Below are 16,924 nucleotides of genomic sequence, written 5' to 3'. Positions count from 1 at the left end.
GGGAACCACAGCTGCTCTCTCCAGCTCCCCGCAGACTTTTGTACTGAGCAAGGATTGCTTCAGGGAAAAATAAACAGGGGAGAACAAAACAAGTAAACATCACGGTTGTTTTGTGGCTGCCTCTACCTGTTTTCCTGGAGCTGTTTTGCAACCACAGGCCCTGGGCTTTGGTTCCTTACAAAAGAAAAAAAAACAAAAAGCAAAAAAACAAGGCAAGACCCCACGGCATCCCAGGCTTCTTTCTCTGCGGTCAGACTGTGGAGGGGCCACGGGACCTGGAAAGTCTGGGTGGTGGCCCTTGCAAGAATATATGCAATTTTAAATATGGAAATTGAAGGGGAGAAGGCTTTGTTCTTTCTGATGACCCCCAAGATGACAATCTGGTTTTTCAGATCTCTAGGAAAACAGATTGAATATGGCACGATTAATGTTTCAGCTCTTCTAGGCTTTTCTCTAAAATAAGTTAATGGGCTTTTAATTTATTGCAGCTCCTGATTGGTAGGGTTGAGACAGGGTTGCTGCCCCCCCCCCCCCAACCCCCCTCAAGGTGCTCTCTCCCAGGCCCTATGGAAGAGGAAGGCTACAAAGTCCTTTTGGTTTATCAGCCTTGGGCTCAGCCCCCTGCTGGCTGAATTCCTGACCCTAAAGTGGTGGAGAGCATTGCATGCCCCTCAGAGTGGAGGGACCCATCTTCATCAGAATTACCTGGGTGTCTAGTCGAAATGTAGATTCCTGGGACCTGAATCTCTGGACTGGAGGTGGGGGGGGGGGCAGGAGTATGCATTTCAAGCTGGTGCCCCAGTTGCACACTCAGGTTTGCAGAACAAGGCCTTGGTGATCGATACCGCCACCGTGTAAATACGTGAGCTGGGGTAGGGAGCCTGTGATCTGTTGCCAGACTTTTGAATTTATTTTAAGAAGTTTTTATTTTTGAGACATGCACATCATTTTGATGCACTTACTTTTTTTTTCAAGTTTATTTATTTTGAGAGAAAGAGAGGGAGAGTCTGTGTGTGTAAGGGGGGGGGAGGGGGGGCAGAGAGAGAGGGAGAGAGAAAAATCCCAAGCAGGCTCCCTGTGTGGGGCTCAAACTCACGAATCCGTGAGATCATGACCTGAGCCAAAATCAAGAGTCCGACCCTTAATGGACTGAGCCACCCAGTCACCCTGACGGATTTCCTTTTCATTGACTCATAAGTTCGTTATTTTGGCTCCCTCTTTCTAACTAAGTCAGAGAACCTTCTTCCGAAATCATTTTCTTTTGGCCTAAATGATATGCCTCTTTGTGAATGTCCTTCTAGAGAGATAGTGAACTTCTGTTTGTCTGAAAAGATCTTTATTTTATCCTCATTTTTCAAAGAAATTTTTTTTCTGGCTATATAATTCTAGGTAGACAGTTTTTGCCTCTAGGCACTTTTCTGGGTAATTTATTTGGATGTCTACCTTTGCTTCTGTTTTTTTTTTTTTGTTGTTGTTGCTTAAATTTTTAACTTTTTTTTTTATTTCAATGGCTGTCCTTTCTAATTTCTGGAGTTCAGAATTTTGGTTAGAGTTATAGAGCTTGGTGGAGATGAAATTCAGTTCTGGGGCTTTTGGACTCTTAAAACGTATACAAACAAACCGTAGTGGTACATGGTTTTTATTCTCATATATGCGGGGTAACTTGAATGGTTTAGGAAATCAAGCAGGACAACACTAACCGTCAGACCCTTAGAGCATGGTGTCTTAGCTGGAAACCTGCAGCTTTTCTGAGCATGAATGAAGAGGAAAGCTACATGAACTCTTCCCCCCCCCCCCCCCCATGCTGCTTTTGAGTGTGACTTGTCTCCTCCTACCCACCTCCAAGCCTCTGAATATGCTACTTTGGTTTTGTGGCATGCCTTTCCCACCTCACCTTCCTTTTCCTTCTAAAACTTGTTCAAGATAATTCCTCTAGAAAGCCTTTATCTACCCAGACACCTACTATGTTGTTTTGTGTTCGCTTGTACAGCTTCTCTGTGCTGCTGAATTTCTCTAGAATCACTGACATGGAGTGACCTCAGCAGTCACTTGGTATAGGGGTTGCAAGTTCCTTCCTTCTCCTCTGCCCCTCCCCTCCCCTCCCCTTCCCTCCCCTCCCCTCCCCTCCCCTCCCCTCCCCTCCCCTCCCCTTCCCTTCCCTTCCCTTCCCTTCCCTTCCCTTCCGTCTTTCTTTCTTGTTTGCTTTCTCTTTTCTTTCTCTCTTCTTTTTCTTTCGTTTTCTTTCTTCTTTATTTCTCTCATGCTGTTAAAAGATTAGCTACTATCTTTGAAAAATCCTGAAATTTCACAAAATGGTAATGATTCCTGCCTTTGTTTGTACTCGTGGAAGTTCTTGAAGCCCTGGGCTTTATGTTTCTTTGTGGCAATAATTGGCTTTGGGGTGCACCAGCTGCCCTTTTTAGCTGAAAAACTGCTCGTCTTCCAGGTTGCTACCTTCCCCATAGCTCCCTGTACCTTACACACCTGGCCTGTTTTGCTCTCTTGTCTCGTCTGCCTGGTCTCTGTGGGGTATGGTAGCTTTCCCTGTGTGAAGCAGGAAGCTCAGGGTCAGAAGGGCTAAGGATCCTCTACAAGACCTTGCAGCAAGCTTGAGTCAGAAGAGTGTCTAGTGCAAGGCAGGCGCTGAAATTGTTTGCATTAATGTATTGGCTGGAAAATACAGAGTTCTTGTGTGAGTGCACTTCGTAGAGTCAAGCCCCTGATACAGTGTGATGTTGGGCAAGTTACTAAGACTCTGCCTCAGTTTTCTTATCTGTGGGTTAAGATTATAACATTGTCCACCGGGAACTTTGTTGTAAGAATAGAAGTAGATGCAATAATTGTTGTCAAACACTTAAAACAATATCCAGCACATAGTGAGTTTCCGGTCCATAGCCCTTATATTTTTGTAGGATGCTGAAGAATGACTTCTTTCGATGGTTGATTCATTTGTTGAGCTGGTAAATCTGCACTGAATGCCTGCTGTGAGCCAGGCGTTTTTCTGAAGTTTTGAAGTACAGCGATAAATACAGCAGAGATGCTCCCTTATCTTGTGGAGCTCGTATTCAAGCGGGGACAACAAGCGAATACATGAGAAAAAAGTTTCTAGGTTATGACAGAAGCTCTGGTGAAAGCGAATAGAGTGATATCACTGAGAGTCGCTGGGGATCTAGCCTATGTAGGTAGGCAGGACAGCCTTCTTGCAGCGGCCTTTGCCCCTAAGATCCAGTGATCCAGAGAAAGCCATTTGTGTAAGGAGTAGGCTCATGGCATGGTATTCAGCATGGAAAAGCAAGGGCTCCAGTCCTGAGGTGGAAGAACATAGCTTGCTTGGGGTGGAAGGAAGGCCACTGTACCTGTGTTGTAGCTGAAGATTGGGTTGGTGGCTGGAGGTGTCAGAGAAGTAGAAAGTGACCAATTTGCAGGGCCTTGTAGGCCACAGAAGGATGTTTGGTTTTTATCCTAACGATGGCAAACAACCTCAGCCCATCTCTTTTTGCTGTGTGACTCCAAGTTATGCTTATACACGCAAAAGTTCGAGAAACAGTCATGTGTAATACATTTGGCAGATTTCCCTCGTCGTTGGAACTGTACTCCCTGGAGAGAAATGGAAGCCTTCCATGGGCACCCAGGGGATGCTGTCAGCCACCCAGGGTGGCAGCTCACCAGGGCTGGGCACTAGTGCCAGGGTGAGAATTCTGTGCATGTGCGAAGAAAGCCCTCTCTGCCTGTAGCACATCTTCAGTGTTGATGGCAGATCGATGTAACAGTGATACGTGATAAAACTCTTTTTAATCAGGAATCTGAAAGGAGAAGCTAATAGCTTAGCTTGTTCAGAATAAATATACCTTATTAAAACAAAACAAAAAAAAAACAAGAAAGCTAAGCAGTAGAAGGGACTTGGGGAGCATCAGTTACTGCCCCGATCTTTGCACATGAGGAAGCTGGCATCCTGAGATAGTAAATGGCTTTCCTGGGGCCACACAACGGGCGACAATATCAGGTTCAGAATTCGGGCTTCTCCACTTTGAGGCCTGTGTATTACATAGTACGTTCTGTCTTGATGGAGATACCTCCCAGAAGTTTGCTCCTTCAGTAACTCCTGTGCATTTAAAAAATTATTTTGGAGGAGAAGTGTTCATTATTATTTAAAAATAATTTTAAAAAAAGAGGGGCGGGGGTGCTAGGTGGTACATTCGGTTGAGCGTCTGACTTTGGCTCAGGTCACGATCTCACAGTTGATGAGTTCGAGCCCCGCATCAGGCTCTGTGCTGACAGCTCAGAGCCTGGAGCCTGCTTTGGATTGTGTGTCTCCCTCTTTCTCTGCCCCTCCCCTACTCATGCTCTGTCTGTCTCTCAAAAATAAATAAACATTACATTTTTTTTTAATTATCACTATTTAAATTTTCATGTTTTTTCATCCTCTAGGAAAGATAATTACTTAATAGGAAATGGCACACTTATCCATGTAATATTTGAGTTAAAACACCTTATTGTTAGCTAAGCACTCTATAATGGGACATGATATTTTTGTAATGCTAAAATGTGTAAAATATTTTGCACCGAATCTAGGATAAACAAAATATTTCAGTGTATGTGTTGAAGTAATGGGTAAATGTATCTTTCACAACAGTATTTCCGGTTCATATTTTACAACATCACATTTGATATATTGATCTACCCTCATTTTAAAGGTGTTTTCCCCTACCTCTAGATTCTATGTCTGCCTTGCTGTTTTTAAGTTTAAGGAAGTGGTGGTTTTAGAAGCTACATCTTAGTTATGTGTAAAAAATATTTTTGTATTGCAGTGTCCCAGGACCTTTTGCTGACAATTCCAGTTTCCAGACGGAACATTTGGGCAATGGTGAAGGCTTCCAGCCCTTCTCTGATTTGCTGCCAACCATGAACGGGTGGATGTGATGCTTGCTGGCCGAAAGGGTAAGTGAACTTTTATGATTATTTGTGTGAAAATTCACAAGACAAAAAAGTGGCCGCAGGGGTCACACACAGTGCAGGAAATTGATAGAAGCCCTCAGTTCATCATAACAATTGCATACTGAGGGTGAGAGATTCTCATTTTGAAAGAAGGGAGCAACTCTGATATTTTTTTCTGCTGTAACCCTCTTGAATAACCCCTGCAGTGATCTGAGGATTTATCAAAGTCATAACAGGACACAGGAGAACTTATTTGTGTGTGTGTGTGTGTGTGTGTGTGTGTGTGTGTGTGTGTGTGTGTTCATACTGTGAAGGGTAGGCTACCTAAATTATGAACCACATGCATAATTAAAAGAATAATTACTTTTTTGGTCCTATCATAACTCAGCAAAAAAAATGAGCCACCGTGGTATAAAAGTATAATGACCTCATCTTGGGTTTTAGAGGAAATTTGAGGCTGATTTGTTCATTAGGAAGGTCTCATCCCAAGCTTTCCACATGATGAGGGCTCTTAAAAAAGATACTGGACTCTCAAAGATATTCAGAAAGATGAGCATTTTTTTCAATCATTGTTCACCTCACTAAGATACTAATTGTAGTTTTTAAGGGAGGTCAGAAGAGACATGATGATCGTTTCCTCTTATATGTTTTTTCTGTATTTGATGGACTGTACCATGTTCCTCAGCAACCAGTGGCTCTTTTATAGTAACGAAGGAACAATTGTGACTTGCCTTTACACAGAAAATAATTGGTTGAGGCCAGGTGTTGTGGATAAAAACTCTGACATCATTCACTGGTAGCTTTGTCATAGGAAGAGGTCACCTTTATGGGGAACCATCTCATCTCAAGTTTTGTATTCAGTGATTTAGTGATAAGAACCATTGGTGTAAACTCCATCTTGTTTGTCTTAGCGTGACTGTGTTTGAAACAGGTTCTTTTTAATGGAGGGAAGTGTAGTGAAGGAGAAAGAATTTTATTAGAATTTGGGAGACCTAATAGTTATCTGATATGGGACAGGTTAGTCTCTATTGTGATTTTCTTTTTCTTTCTTTTTCTTTCTTTCTTTCTTTCTTTCTTTCTTTCTTTCTTTCTTTCTTTCTTTCTTTCTTTCCTTCCTTCCTTCCTTCCTTCCTTCCTTCCTTCCTTCCTTCCTTCCTTCCTCTTTCTTTCTTTCTTTCTTTCTTTCTTCTTTCTTTCTTTCTTTCTTTCTTTCTTTCTTTCTTTCTTCTTTCTTTCTTTCTTTCTTTCTTTCTTTCTTTCTTTCTTTCTTTCTTTCTTTCTTTCTTTCTTGTTTATTTATTTAGTTTTGAGAGGGGGGAGAGGCAAAGAGAAAGGGAATCCCAAGCAGTTCCCATGATCAGTGCATAGCCTGAAGTGGGGCTCGATTCCACAAACATGAGACCATGACCTGAACCTAAATCAAGAGTTATACGCTTACCTGATTGAGCCACCCAGGTACCCCTGATTTTCTACATTTAAAATAAAGCACATAGGTTAGAGCATCCTATTTGTCAGTGCTACCAAGGCCTTAGAAGATGTCAATTTAAATGCCCTCATTTAACATTAATTTTTAATGTTTATTTATTTTTGAGAGAGAGAGAGAGAGTACGAGGAGGGGAGGGGCAGAGACAGAGGGAGACACAGAATCCAAAGCAGGCTGCAGGCTCCAAGCTGTCAGCACAGAGCCTGACGTGGAGCTCAAACTCAGGAACTGTGAGATCATGACCCGAGCCAAAGTCAGATGTTCAACTGACTGAGCCACCCAGGTGCCCCAAAAAGCCCTCATTTTATAGATGGAATAGCGGAAGCCCTTAGAGTCTAATTGAGCTGTCTAAATCCCTGGGCTTGGTCAAAACTGGAGCCTACTTCCTTTTGTCCTCAACGATTTTTGTCCTCAGTGATTTTTTTCTTGTTTATTCTGGTGTAGAGGTTGAGACATCTAGCCAGTTGAGTAAAATTTCTCTGATAAGTGTCTCCTTAAGACATTGTTAGACATTTAGTTATTTGGGACAGATAGTAAAAGATTTTACAGTTAGAGACCAATGTGACCTCCTTCTCAGTTCACCGATTAAAAAAAAAAAAAGCCTTAGTGAAGTAGCTAAGGCAATTATTACTGACCAGGTGATCCTCAAAGAGCCTGGGAGCTCTAAAATTCACTTCGACGTAGGCTAGTTTGGTACTGTATTCTGCTGGAGTTTCAGATTGAGGAAAAACAGTCTTTTACCTTTCTGACATTTCTTCTTTAATTGGCAAGAAATAAGGCCAACTGTAAATGGGAACACATAAGGTAAGGGTGTCCACAGTGAGGAGAAATGGTAAGTGGAGTCGTGGAATTTAGAGCAGATAAAGGTCCTCCATCATCTTCCTGGGTGGTCTTGGGGAAGTCCTTTGATTTCTCACCTATGAAGTTCCTCTGAGGGCTTTCCACTGCTAAATAGCTATGATAGACTTCTGTGGATGGTCTGCAGACTAGTGAGCAGATAGCATGCATTATGAAAAATTGTATCTTTTAGGATCCAGGTAGAGTTGAGACCAAAGCCGGGGTCTGTCTCATACACACATGAGAATTCATAGAAGTGGTTGGAATTCTGAAGGCACTGGAATAGTAACAAACTCAGGTTTGAGAATACCTGTCATCTCTGTCGTCAGTATTGGGAAAGTGACTCAATCTCAGTATCATAAAATTGATGTATGAAATTAAACAAAACCACATGAATGGATTAAAGACTGGGTTCATTTTATTGATTAATTTCATTGGGTGAGGCCTGCTATTTGAAAAATCATTCTGAAGAACTATAATGAAAATGATCTCTCTTCTGAATTGATAAAATGGAATACCAGTTTTTTTTTTCATTAAGGAAGTGCTTTATATTTATCAGATTGTAATAAACTGCCCTTCACTATGTTTTTAGTAGAAAATAGAAGTACCTCAAATCTGATGAGCTGGGGCATGTGTTCCGATTTTCTGTCCTTCTATTCTTTGTCAAAGCCCACCTCCAAGGTTTGCCAAAAGACTAATTCTTTTCCTCCGTGATGCAGTAACCTGGCTTTGCAGGCACTCTGTATCTGATAGTCCTTTCACTGTCAAAAATGTATCCACTGTCCTGTGGCTTTTTAGGACATTACAGTTTATTGAGTAACCAAAAGAAGCACCAATTATTCGTTGTTAACTGCTTATAATTTGGAGTCTTTAGGCTCGAAATAATCTCCAGTTCTGAGTGCAGTGTTTCATGGTAAATGTCCTCATGGTAGAACACGGTCACAGTCACAGGCATAGGCAGCCAGAACAACAAATTGCTACTCACATGCAAGGCAGTGAAACCATCTGAGAAAAGGTTTGTGCAAAGAGATCATTACAGCAAATGTTTAAGGTAACAAAAGGGGCGGTGTACTCATGTTATGCCAGTGATAACCATGCCTGCATAATAAATTACCTTAGGTGCAAGATAGAGAAAAGGAAGGCTGAGTGCTTGAGGTCTCTCTTTGTGATGTAGTTCTTTAATGCCACCATTCACCAGCAGGGAATGAGTTGGCTCCTGTTTCCCTGGCGTGAAGCTGAAGTTGATATGGATACCTATCTGATGCACATCACGAGACTCCACGAGTGAAGAGTGGCTAAGTCTGCTGCATATTTAATAGGCAGTTAGCCACAGTGTTATTAATAAATGTGATAATAACAGTCTGGATTTGCATAGAGTTTTCCTGAGAAGAGTTGAGTAGAGGTGGTGAATTGCTGGCTTGTTATTCAGTCTGTGCCTTGGCATTGCCCACTCTCTAGTAGTAAATTGTGTTTTGCTGGGGGATCTCATGTAAGAATGTAGCACCAGGTGACATTGTTTTGTCGCCAATTGTTTTTCCTTACTTGCATATAGTTACTTATTTGATCTCTCTCATAATGACATTCCTAGTTATAAGCTACTTGGATGAAGGAAAAACACGGGAAATAATTCTTCTCACTTAAGACTTGAGAATGGGCTATGTTTTGGCTGGGAGTTCCTTGCTTTTGTATAAAACTTAAGAATGTGTATTTTTTTTCATCGGTTTTGGGGTGCGGTGGTGGTGGTGGTGCAGCTTCCAGGAAGAGGTGGGGGCAGGTGGCAGGTGTTTTGGGACAGGAAAGCTGTCTGATGGGCTCCCCTTCTGAGCCGCGTTGTGCTGGAACCTGTCAGTGGGCAAAGCCACTTTGTTGTGTTTAAACTTCCAGGCCCTGAAATTTTGAGTTTGAAAAGTAATTTTAGCAATTTAATAAACTACATAATATGTTTTATAAGCTGGAGCGAATGATCTTAAGTATTTTGGTCTCTTTCATAACACAATGAACCTAATATTGGTAAAAATACAGATCTTCACTCACGACATAAAGAGTGGCTAGATTTAATAAGCAGTTATGAGTGCTGGCAGCTGCCTATCAGATTGTATAACTTGGGCTCCAGCATGCGAAGACAGTGTCAACTTACATTTTATCTCCGAAGTATTTTCGAGGTGTTTATTTTGCCTTTCTCTCCAGTCGCTAACCTAATAGAGGTAATGTAATTGGCTGAATATTTTCCACACAGCTAATTGGCTAGGGGCCAAGGTGGAAACCATTGTCTGGCTTGATGAAGCTCAGAAATTAACATGACATTTACGTGGAGGTAATGGAATATATTAGTAGTGTAGTCATTCAGGATGGTGAGAGCGAGAGTGTCCATCCTTTCCCTGCCCATGAGCAGCACGACGAGTTCTGAGGATGATGAAGGAACCTCCAGTCCCCATCCCACCCCCATCTCTCCGTACTTCACAGCAGTGGCCAGCCAACACCTGTGTCAAATTTACTTTTCAGTTTTTCAGACAGAACTGTAAGACAAACTAATGAATTATTCCCTTTGTCAATTAAGAAAGAAAATCCACTACTATTGTAAGATGAAATTCCAATTAGAAGGTTGCATTTAATTCAGAAGCTATAACATTGTTTTAATGAATTCTGTTGGAGGTGACAGTTTATGTGAGATAAATTTATATGGTGTAGGTAGATATAAATTCATTGGATAATGTTAAACATGTTACTTCATATATATTAGCTGTGAAATTTATTTCTTCTCTAGTTAAGTCCCCAAGGAGGTAGAGTCAGAGGGAAAAAACATATCTTCAAAGAAAGGGTCCTTTCTGTCCTTTCAGATCCTTGCTCGAAAACAGCCTTTTCTCACTATTATTAAAAAAAAAATCTGTTAAATTTCTGCATTAACTGAATTTATGATTCTTAGTGTATGCTATTTATAAAATTGAATATAGGTTTTATGATATAGGAAATTAGTCTAGGAATGAGAATATGATCCAATTTTGTAATAAAGGTAATCTGCATTTATATTGCAGAGATTTTCCATTCCTCTCTAAGCCCCTTATGGGATTATACACACATTTTTCTGGACATACAAATTCACTATAGAGTAAACTTTTAATGGATTGGGCAGGCTTTTGTTCACATGACATCTACACAAAAGCATCAGACCCTTGCCTAAATCAAAGGTGGTGAACATTCTTGACACATTTTGGATCTTACATTTCCCCTACCGCTGCCCCTTCCTGTGTCCTTGACAGACATCACTAATTGATCACATTCTCCCTTCTGATGAGTGCTGATTAGACCTCAGAGTTTCTCCACCTGAATTCCTAGAGGCAAGCTTATACATTGACCACTGGCATGAGTATCAGCAAAATAACGTCAATCCGGTGGCTTTTGACCAGTCTTTATGGTTTTCCTTTGTTTACCCAGTACTTACTCTAATATCTGGCATCCAGCGGTTAAACACTATATGCTTGTTATATTAATGAGAAAATCTCACACACCACAGTTTTAGCAGTTATCTGGTTGTGTAACAGTTGGGCTTTTGGCACGTGTCTGCCACAATTGTGTGATGTGAAGTATTCGTTTTTCTACCTTTCATCTGGTTTTGTTGTTAACTATGTGAAACATTATAGTTTTGTAGTTTTTTTTTTTTTCTTTCTTTAGCTTTGGAAAAGATAAAAAAGAGACCATTCTCACCCTGTTGTTACCTGTGCATCAACTGAGGCTCAAACCTAGAAGGAAGTGGTGGGGTAAGAATGAAACCCAGACTCTCACTCTCCAAGTGCAGTTTCTTTCTCAAAGGGAGGAGCACACACATGTACCAGGTGCTGACCGGTGCAGGGCAAGTGCCTTGCAGTTTCCTTTTGCATATTAATCTTGGTTTTTATCAATACCCTGAAGCAGGCTGTACCAGGGAGGAAGGCATTCAACTATTATATTTCAAATGATATCTTCTGTGATGTAAAATTCTAGGAACTTAAATTACACTGCGTGTTGTTTTTCAACAATAATCTATTTTCTGTTAACTTGGTTCAAGTAATGCACAGAGACTGAAAGAAGGAAATTTCCACTTAGTCTCTATGCAGTGCAGGCTGCTGAGGTGCCCTGTTGAGAATTGCCATCGTTTTAATTCCTCCTTAAAGAAAAATGACAATTAGTGCATTTAAGCACCATTTAGTTAATGTACATTTTAATTTCATCGCAGCATATTGTTTGATTATTTGTGTGGTCTTGGTCCTAGTAAGCAGAGTTCTGGAAAGTGATTGTAGATGAACATGTGAATTGTTAACCTCTTGTCGTGTGTTGATGGGGGAGTACAGTCGGCCTTAATCAAGGATGACAACATCAGTGGGGCCCATCCTGGTCTGCTCTGATGGCAGTGCTTGGATTTTCGGTGCCCACTGTTCCGTGCATCCCCAACCACTTGATTGGAATAGGTCCTGAGACGAAATCTCGTTCATGCCTCTTTGTGTTCCGCGAGATTTATTAATGTTCATGACAAAGAATTACAGCAGCCATTCATGGGGTGTTAGTTGTTCTAGAGTGGTTTGGATATTGCATGCGTTATTTCGTTCAAACAGCATCACCGTCTTCTGGATGTTACCATTTTCGGTTTTCTTGTTGAGAAGACAGAAACCCAGTGCCTAGGTCGGTCACCTGCTCTGGATCACAGAGCAAGTTTTGTCAGTGAGGTTTACCTTAGGTTGTGCCACTTCCCAAGCCTGTGTCTTCACCACAAGGGCCTGCTGCCTCTTCGTCTCTGAATAGATTCTGTGGTTCCTCAAGGCCCTTTTATTTGATTCAGGCAGGGAAGATTTTGTGGCTTGTAGTTGTCTTTGTGGAAGAAATTGGAATCCAACTCATTTAAAACTGCAGCTTAATATACAAACAGGATTTTTATAGAACCAGTGATATAAAAGGAAATAGCTTCTTCCAAAAATTTTTTTTTTTCAGAAATATTCCTTACCTACTGGCCTTTTCCTCAGTCTAAAATCTCCCAGAATCATGCGGGTAGGCTCAGTGTTGTGTGCCTCCTTGAGTTCTCTCCTAAGTAAAGATGCTCCTGGTAGTGGCAGCTCGTGGGGTCCCTTACGTTGGAGGAAGTGAGTTTTTTCCCTTGATTCGGTGTGAACAGAGTACATAGGAGCAGTAGTCCAGTTCCTCCTGAGAATGGGTGCGGGAAGAGAGAACCTTGGCTGCTGGAATTTTGTGCCCAGGGCGAGAGCCAGGCATTGGAAAGGTCAAGTGTTGCTGCCTTGACAGGTTACTTAGGCCCTTTGTCTGTGGCCTACAGGGATGCCTGCCCTTCCAGGATGGACGTGCCGGCTAGATGGCCAGCACGCTAGCTCCCGGGATGCTCTGTGGACTTGTTTTTTTTTCACGACACCTGCATTCAGTTATTATTGAAAGGATTCCTCTCTCCATATTTTTTAAGAGGCGCCCACTGGATTGTGTAGGGTGAAATGGCTTGTCATTTGTGATTTCCTTCACAAGTCTTCAGGAGTGAACAAATGGTGCAGCATCTTGATATTCTGGAATCTGGGTGATGGCTGTCTGGGGCTCATTATACTCTTTCCTCTACTTCTTTATGTATCTGACCACTCTTATGATAAAAACAGTTGTAGGTGGGCGGGGGTGAGGAGTTTGGCTCCTTACCTAGTCTGTCACTGGGTAGAACCAGGTCTCTGCCCCACTGTGCTCCACCCCACCTTGCCCAGCTCTCGGCTGCTGGTGTCATTTAATTGATACGGAGTCTTGGGGCAAGGAGATGCTAACCTAATCAGCCAAGAGTAAAGTAATTTTCTGGACAGTACAGATAAAATGACTTTACCTGACATATTTCTCTCTCATTCTCCCGTGGTCGGCGTTTGGAGGGGAGGAGATGGAACTTGAACTCAGGGCCCATCAGACTTTATTCTCCTTCACCTCTGAGTCCTTGGGGCCATGGTTTTCAAAGTGCGGTCCCTCAGGATGACTGGGAAATGTGTTTAATACAGATTTCCACAACCTCGTATGGGTTAAGGGGAGCATGGTGTCTGAAGTAATGGTAGATAGCCCCAGGTCTCACTAATTCTATGGCTGTGGCCAGGTCATGTATCCTCCTCAAACCTCAGTTTCCTCATCTGTCAAATGGGGGCAGTGGTAGCATCTACCCTGTTGGCTGTAAAGTCCTTAATACAGTGCTTGGCCCCTTGCAAGCACTACAAGTAGGTTACTTGGAACCCGGATTTTAACCTTTTTGAGACATTTGCAAATACACTGGCGTAACTGGGAATGTTAAGGATGTAGCAATTAATGCTCCAGGGGGCACTGTGTGGTGGGTATAATTTCAACCCTCTACGTCCTAGATGTGTTTTTTTGTAATTATTAAAAACACTTTAAAAATCAGTATTAGAATTTTTTACATAGATGTTGGAGAAAGAAGTCTGTCACCAAAGTGTATAAGAGTTGACAAGTGTAAATATGCAGTTAGACAGTTTCAAAAAACGTGTATTATTTACTGATCAATGTAGTGTCTCCTTCGGAGCCATTACACTCAGCATTTCCTGTCAATCTCGCCACGCTGGTATAATCAGACTATGGATATGCATATTAAAGTACAAGAAAGTTATTGTGTATGTGTGGTGGCAGCTTTTTAATTGTTAATAATGTTGCAGCTTTAAAAAGGTATCGGGATCGTTTACTGTTAGGATGGTTAATGGCCCTCAGAATTGCATGAGAAATCAGGCGGCGGGAACACGTGTCACCGATCGGCTGGTGTCTGTGCCTCCAGCCAGTGCTGCAGGTACCAACGGAAGCTTTTATCTGATCTGGGTGCTGAACACTTGGAGATTCCTTATGCTTTTCTTTTTACTCCTGCTTTTTTTTTGGTGGGGGGAGGGGGACTTGTACTCATGTAAGTGTGTGATGGCAAAAGGCTGGCATAACATCTTTGTCCCTATCAGGGATCAGCAAACTTTTTCTGATCACGGTAGAAAATATTTTAGCCTTTGGGCACCGCAGTCTGTTACCGCTACTGTCGTGCGAAAGCAGCCGCAGACGACCCGCGAATGGGTGGGCATGGCTGTGTTTCCAATAAAATTTATTGACAGACAGTGCAGTTTGAGTTTTGTAGAATTTCCACTCGACACGAAGTAGTAGCGTTAATTTTTTCCCAACCCTGCAAGAATGGCGAAACTGTTCTTAGCTCATGGGCGGCAGGTTCAGTTTGGCCCCAGGGCCTGTGGTTTGCCGAGCCCTAGTCTAAAGAAGATAGAGCGCGAAGCCATGCTGGGGATTCACTTCTTTGTTCTTGTTCTCTGACACTTGAGCTCTTCGCTTTCTGATGAGATAATAATGTCTTCATTTTTGTACCCATCTCATCTGGAGAGAAGCCCTTCTATGTGATTGGATTATTTATTGATTGAGGGTGAGAGGTCTGTGTGTGGGGGTCTCCCTCCTCCTTCCTGTATTTAAAAGAAGAGAAATATAAACTGGAAGTAAAAGTGAGGCCACGGGTAAAAGATGAAGTGAAAGGGAAGACGGGTCAAGGAAGAAAAGTAAACCTTGAAAGTGACGTGACCTCCATGTCTCTTCAGTGCCAAGCACTTTCTGAGGTGGGCCATAGATCCCCCAGCAGAACTGAAGAGGAGACGCATGTGAACATTCTCGAGAATCTGAGAGTTAGGTAGGACTTTTAATATGTATTACACGTTCAGTACGTAGCCAAAACTCTTACTCGTGCGTCAGGTCTGGGGTATCCGCAAATACTCCTTCAATGCAACATTTAATAAAATTGAGACATTTAAGGAAAAATATGAAAATTATTACACAGGTGGTTCTTGGGGATGGCAGAACTCTGAGAGGTGCTATTGAATGATTAAAGTAGGACATTTTCTTCTAAATGTCCCTGACTTTGCAATGAGGGAAATGGAGACCAGGGCACATAGAACGTGTGTCTTTTGATTTTCTGTAAAGAAATCTCTAGAGGACAAGAATGATAAAAACGAAACAAAACAAACAAACAAAAAACGAGCGAAAGCATCCGGGAAAGAAGACGTCTTAAATTAGGGTTCTGGCTCCATTTTGTGTCGAAGATTTTAATCTTTTAGCTTGTAAAACAGGTGCGTGAGGGATGTCGGGACAGGGGTGAACGTGGACAAGAGTGAACTCGGGGAGTGGAGCATTTTAATCAAATGCAGGCCAGGTTATAACACAGCATTGAGTAAGGGGAAAAAATGTACCATCAGGGAAGAGAAATGAAAAGGAAGTTTTTCAGGAAAGGCACAGGAGAATAATCTAGAGCAATATTTTGTTATCATGTGTCGTGATAAGATTGGCTGGGATGTGAAGGAAAGAAGTTTCTGATTCTCAGCATGCCATAATTTATTAACCAAGGTATTGTTATTGCAGCTGGGGAATAAATATCTAGAAAAGATGAACCCCTAAGAAGCAAATATGTCTTTACAGAAATGTCCATTGTAATAGAAAATGTAGGAAGTGGCAGAGAGAATACAGCAAAGGTAGAATTGTGTTGAAAGCCTTGCAAAGGGTTAGTTAGTTAGTTTGTTTGTTTGTTTGTTTGTTTGTTTATTTATTTATTTAATGAAAAATAAATGTATCCCATGATCCAGACCAAGACGTAGAACCTTTAATGTGCAATAAACAGCTAAACGTGGTGATTATGAACACAGGATGTTGGCCAGACAACTTGGGTTTGAATCCTGGCTCTGCTACCTCCTCACAGTAGAACCTCGGGTAAGTTACACTGTTCTGTACCTCAGTTTCCTCACCTTTAAAACGTGAATGAGAATAGCACTGAACTGGAGCTATATAACAAAGTACACATTACAAAAGAGTTGGCACATAGTAAACTTTCAGTAAATGATGTAGGTAGCTATTAGCCATAAACTATGCCCTAAATTAAAAACAGAAGGTGCTTTTGGATTACTACAGCAATCTGCTATTATGTTTCTGTAGTTTCCCAGGATACATATTTTATGCATTTTTGTATGTGTACCTCTGTGTCCTAGTGATATACATTATATACGTTCAAAGACTTGTAGACATTTAAAAAAATTTGTTTTAAATGTTGTATTTATTTTTGAGTGTGGGAGTGCGAGCGGGGGAGGGACAGAGAGAGAGGGGAACAGAAGATCCGAAGCAGGCTCTGGGCTTATAGCAGCGAGCCTGATGCGGGGCTCGAACTCACAAGCTGTGAGATCGTGGCCTGAGCCAATGTCGGGTGCTCAGCCGACAAAGCCACCCAGGCACCCGAAAGACTCCTAGATACTTGCTGTGCAAAGCAATACTGAAGCCGATTGCTGTCCCCATGCGTCTTGTGCCTCAGTCTTTGAGGCTGTGTTGCTACTACACGAACATCCAGACTATCTGAGTAACTCTGGGACGCTCAACTTAACATCCTTCGGGAAGCTCATTTTATCTTTGACCAATCCTTAGGGCTAGGAAGTTCCTTCTTAAATTGCACTAAAATCTACGGCCCACAGGCTTGCCACTAAATGTTTGCTTTGGTACCTCGAGATTCTACAAAACCCATCTCTTTTTTTTTTTGTTTAGAATTTTAAAAATGTTTTATTTATTTTTGAGAGAGAGAGAGAGAGAGAGAGAGAGCGTGTGCGCGCAGAGGAGAAGCAGAGAGAGAGGGAGACAAAGAATCCGAAAACA

The 16,924-nt window shown here is 41.9% G+C and overlaps 2 protein-coding genes across 2 annotated transcripts in view; both read left to right on the top strand.

Annotated features, from left to right (window-relative positions):
• EIF4E3 (eukaryotic translation initiation factor 4E family member 3) overlaps positions 1-4,906 on the top strand; it is a 225,169-nt gene extending 220,263 nt beyond the window's left edge. The window contains exon 7 of the mRNA XM_045493555.1: positions 4,809-4,906. Coding sequence (XP_045349511.1) covers positions 4,809-4,906 — 98 coding nt within the window. The remainder of the gene's footprint in view (positions 1-4,808) is intronic.
• FOXP1 (forkhead box P1) overlaps positions 4,842-16,924 on the top strand; it is a 507,364-nt gene continuing 495,281 nt past the window's right edge. The window contains exon 1 of the mRNA XM_045493547.1: positions 4,842-4,938. The gene's annotated coding sequence lies outside the window, so the exon portion shown is untranslated. The remainder of the gene's footprint in view (positions 4,939-16,924) is intronic.

This window comes from Leopardus geoffroyi, chromosome A2 (genome assembly GCF_018350155.1).
Source record: "Leopardus geoffroyi isolate Oge1 chromosome A2, O.geoffroyi_Oge1_pat1.0, whole genome shotgun sequence".
NCBI lineage: Eukaryota > Metazoa > Chordata > Mammalia > Carnivora > Felidae > Leopardus > Leopardus geoffroyi.
This window is presented reverse-complemented; position numbering and strand designations above follow the sequence as displayed.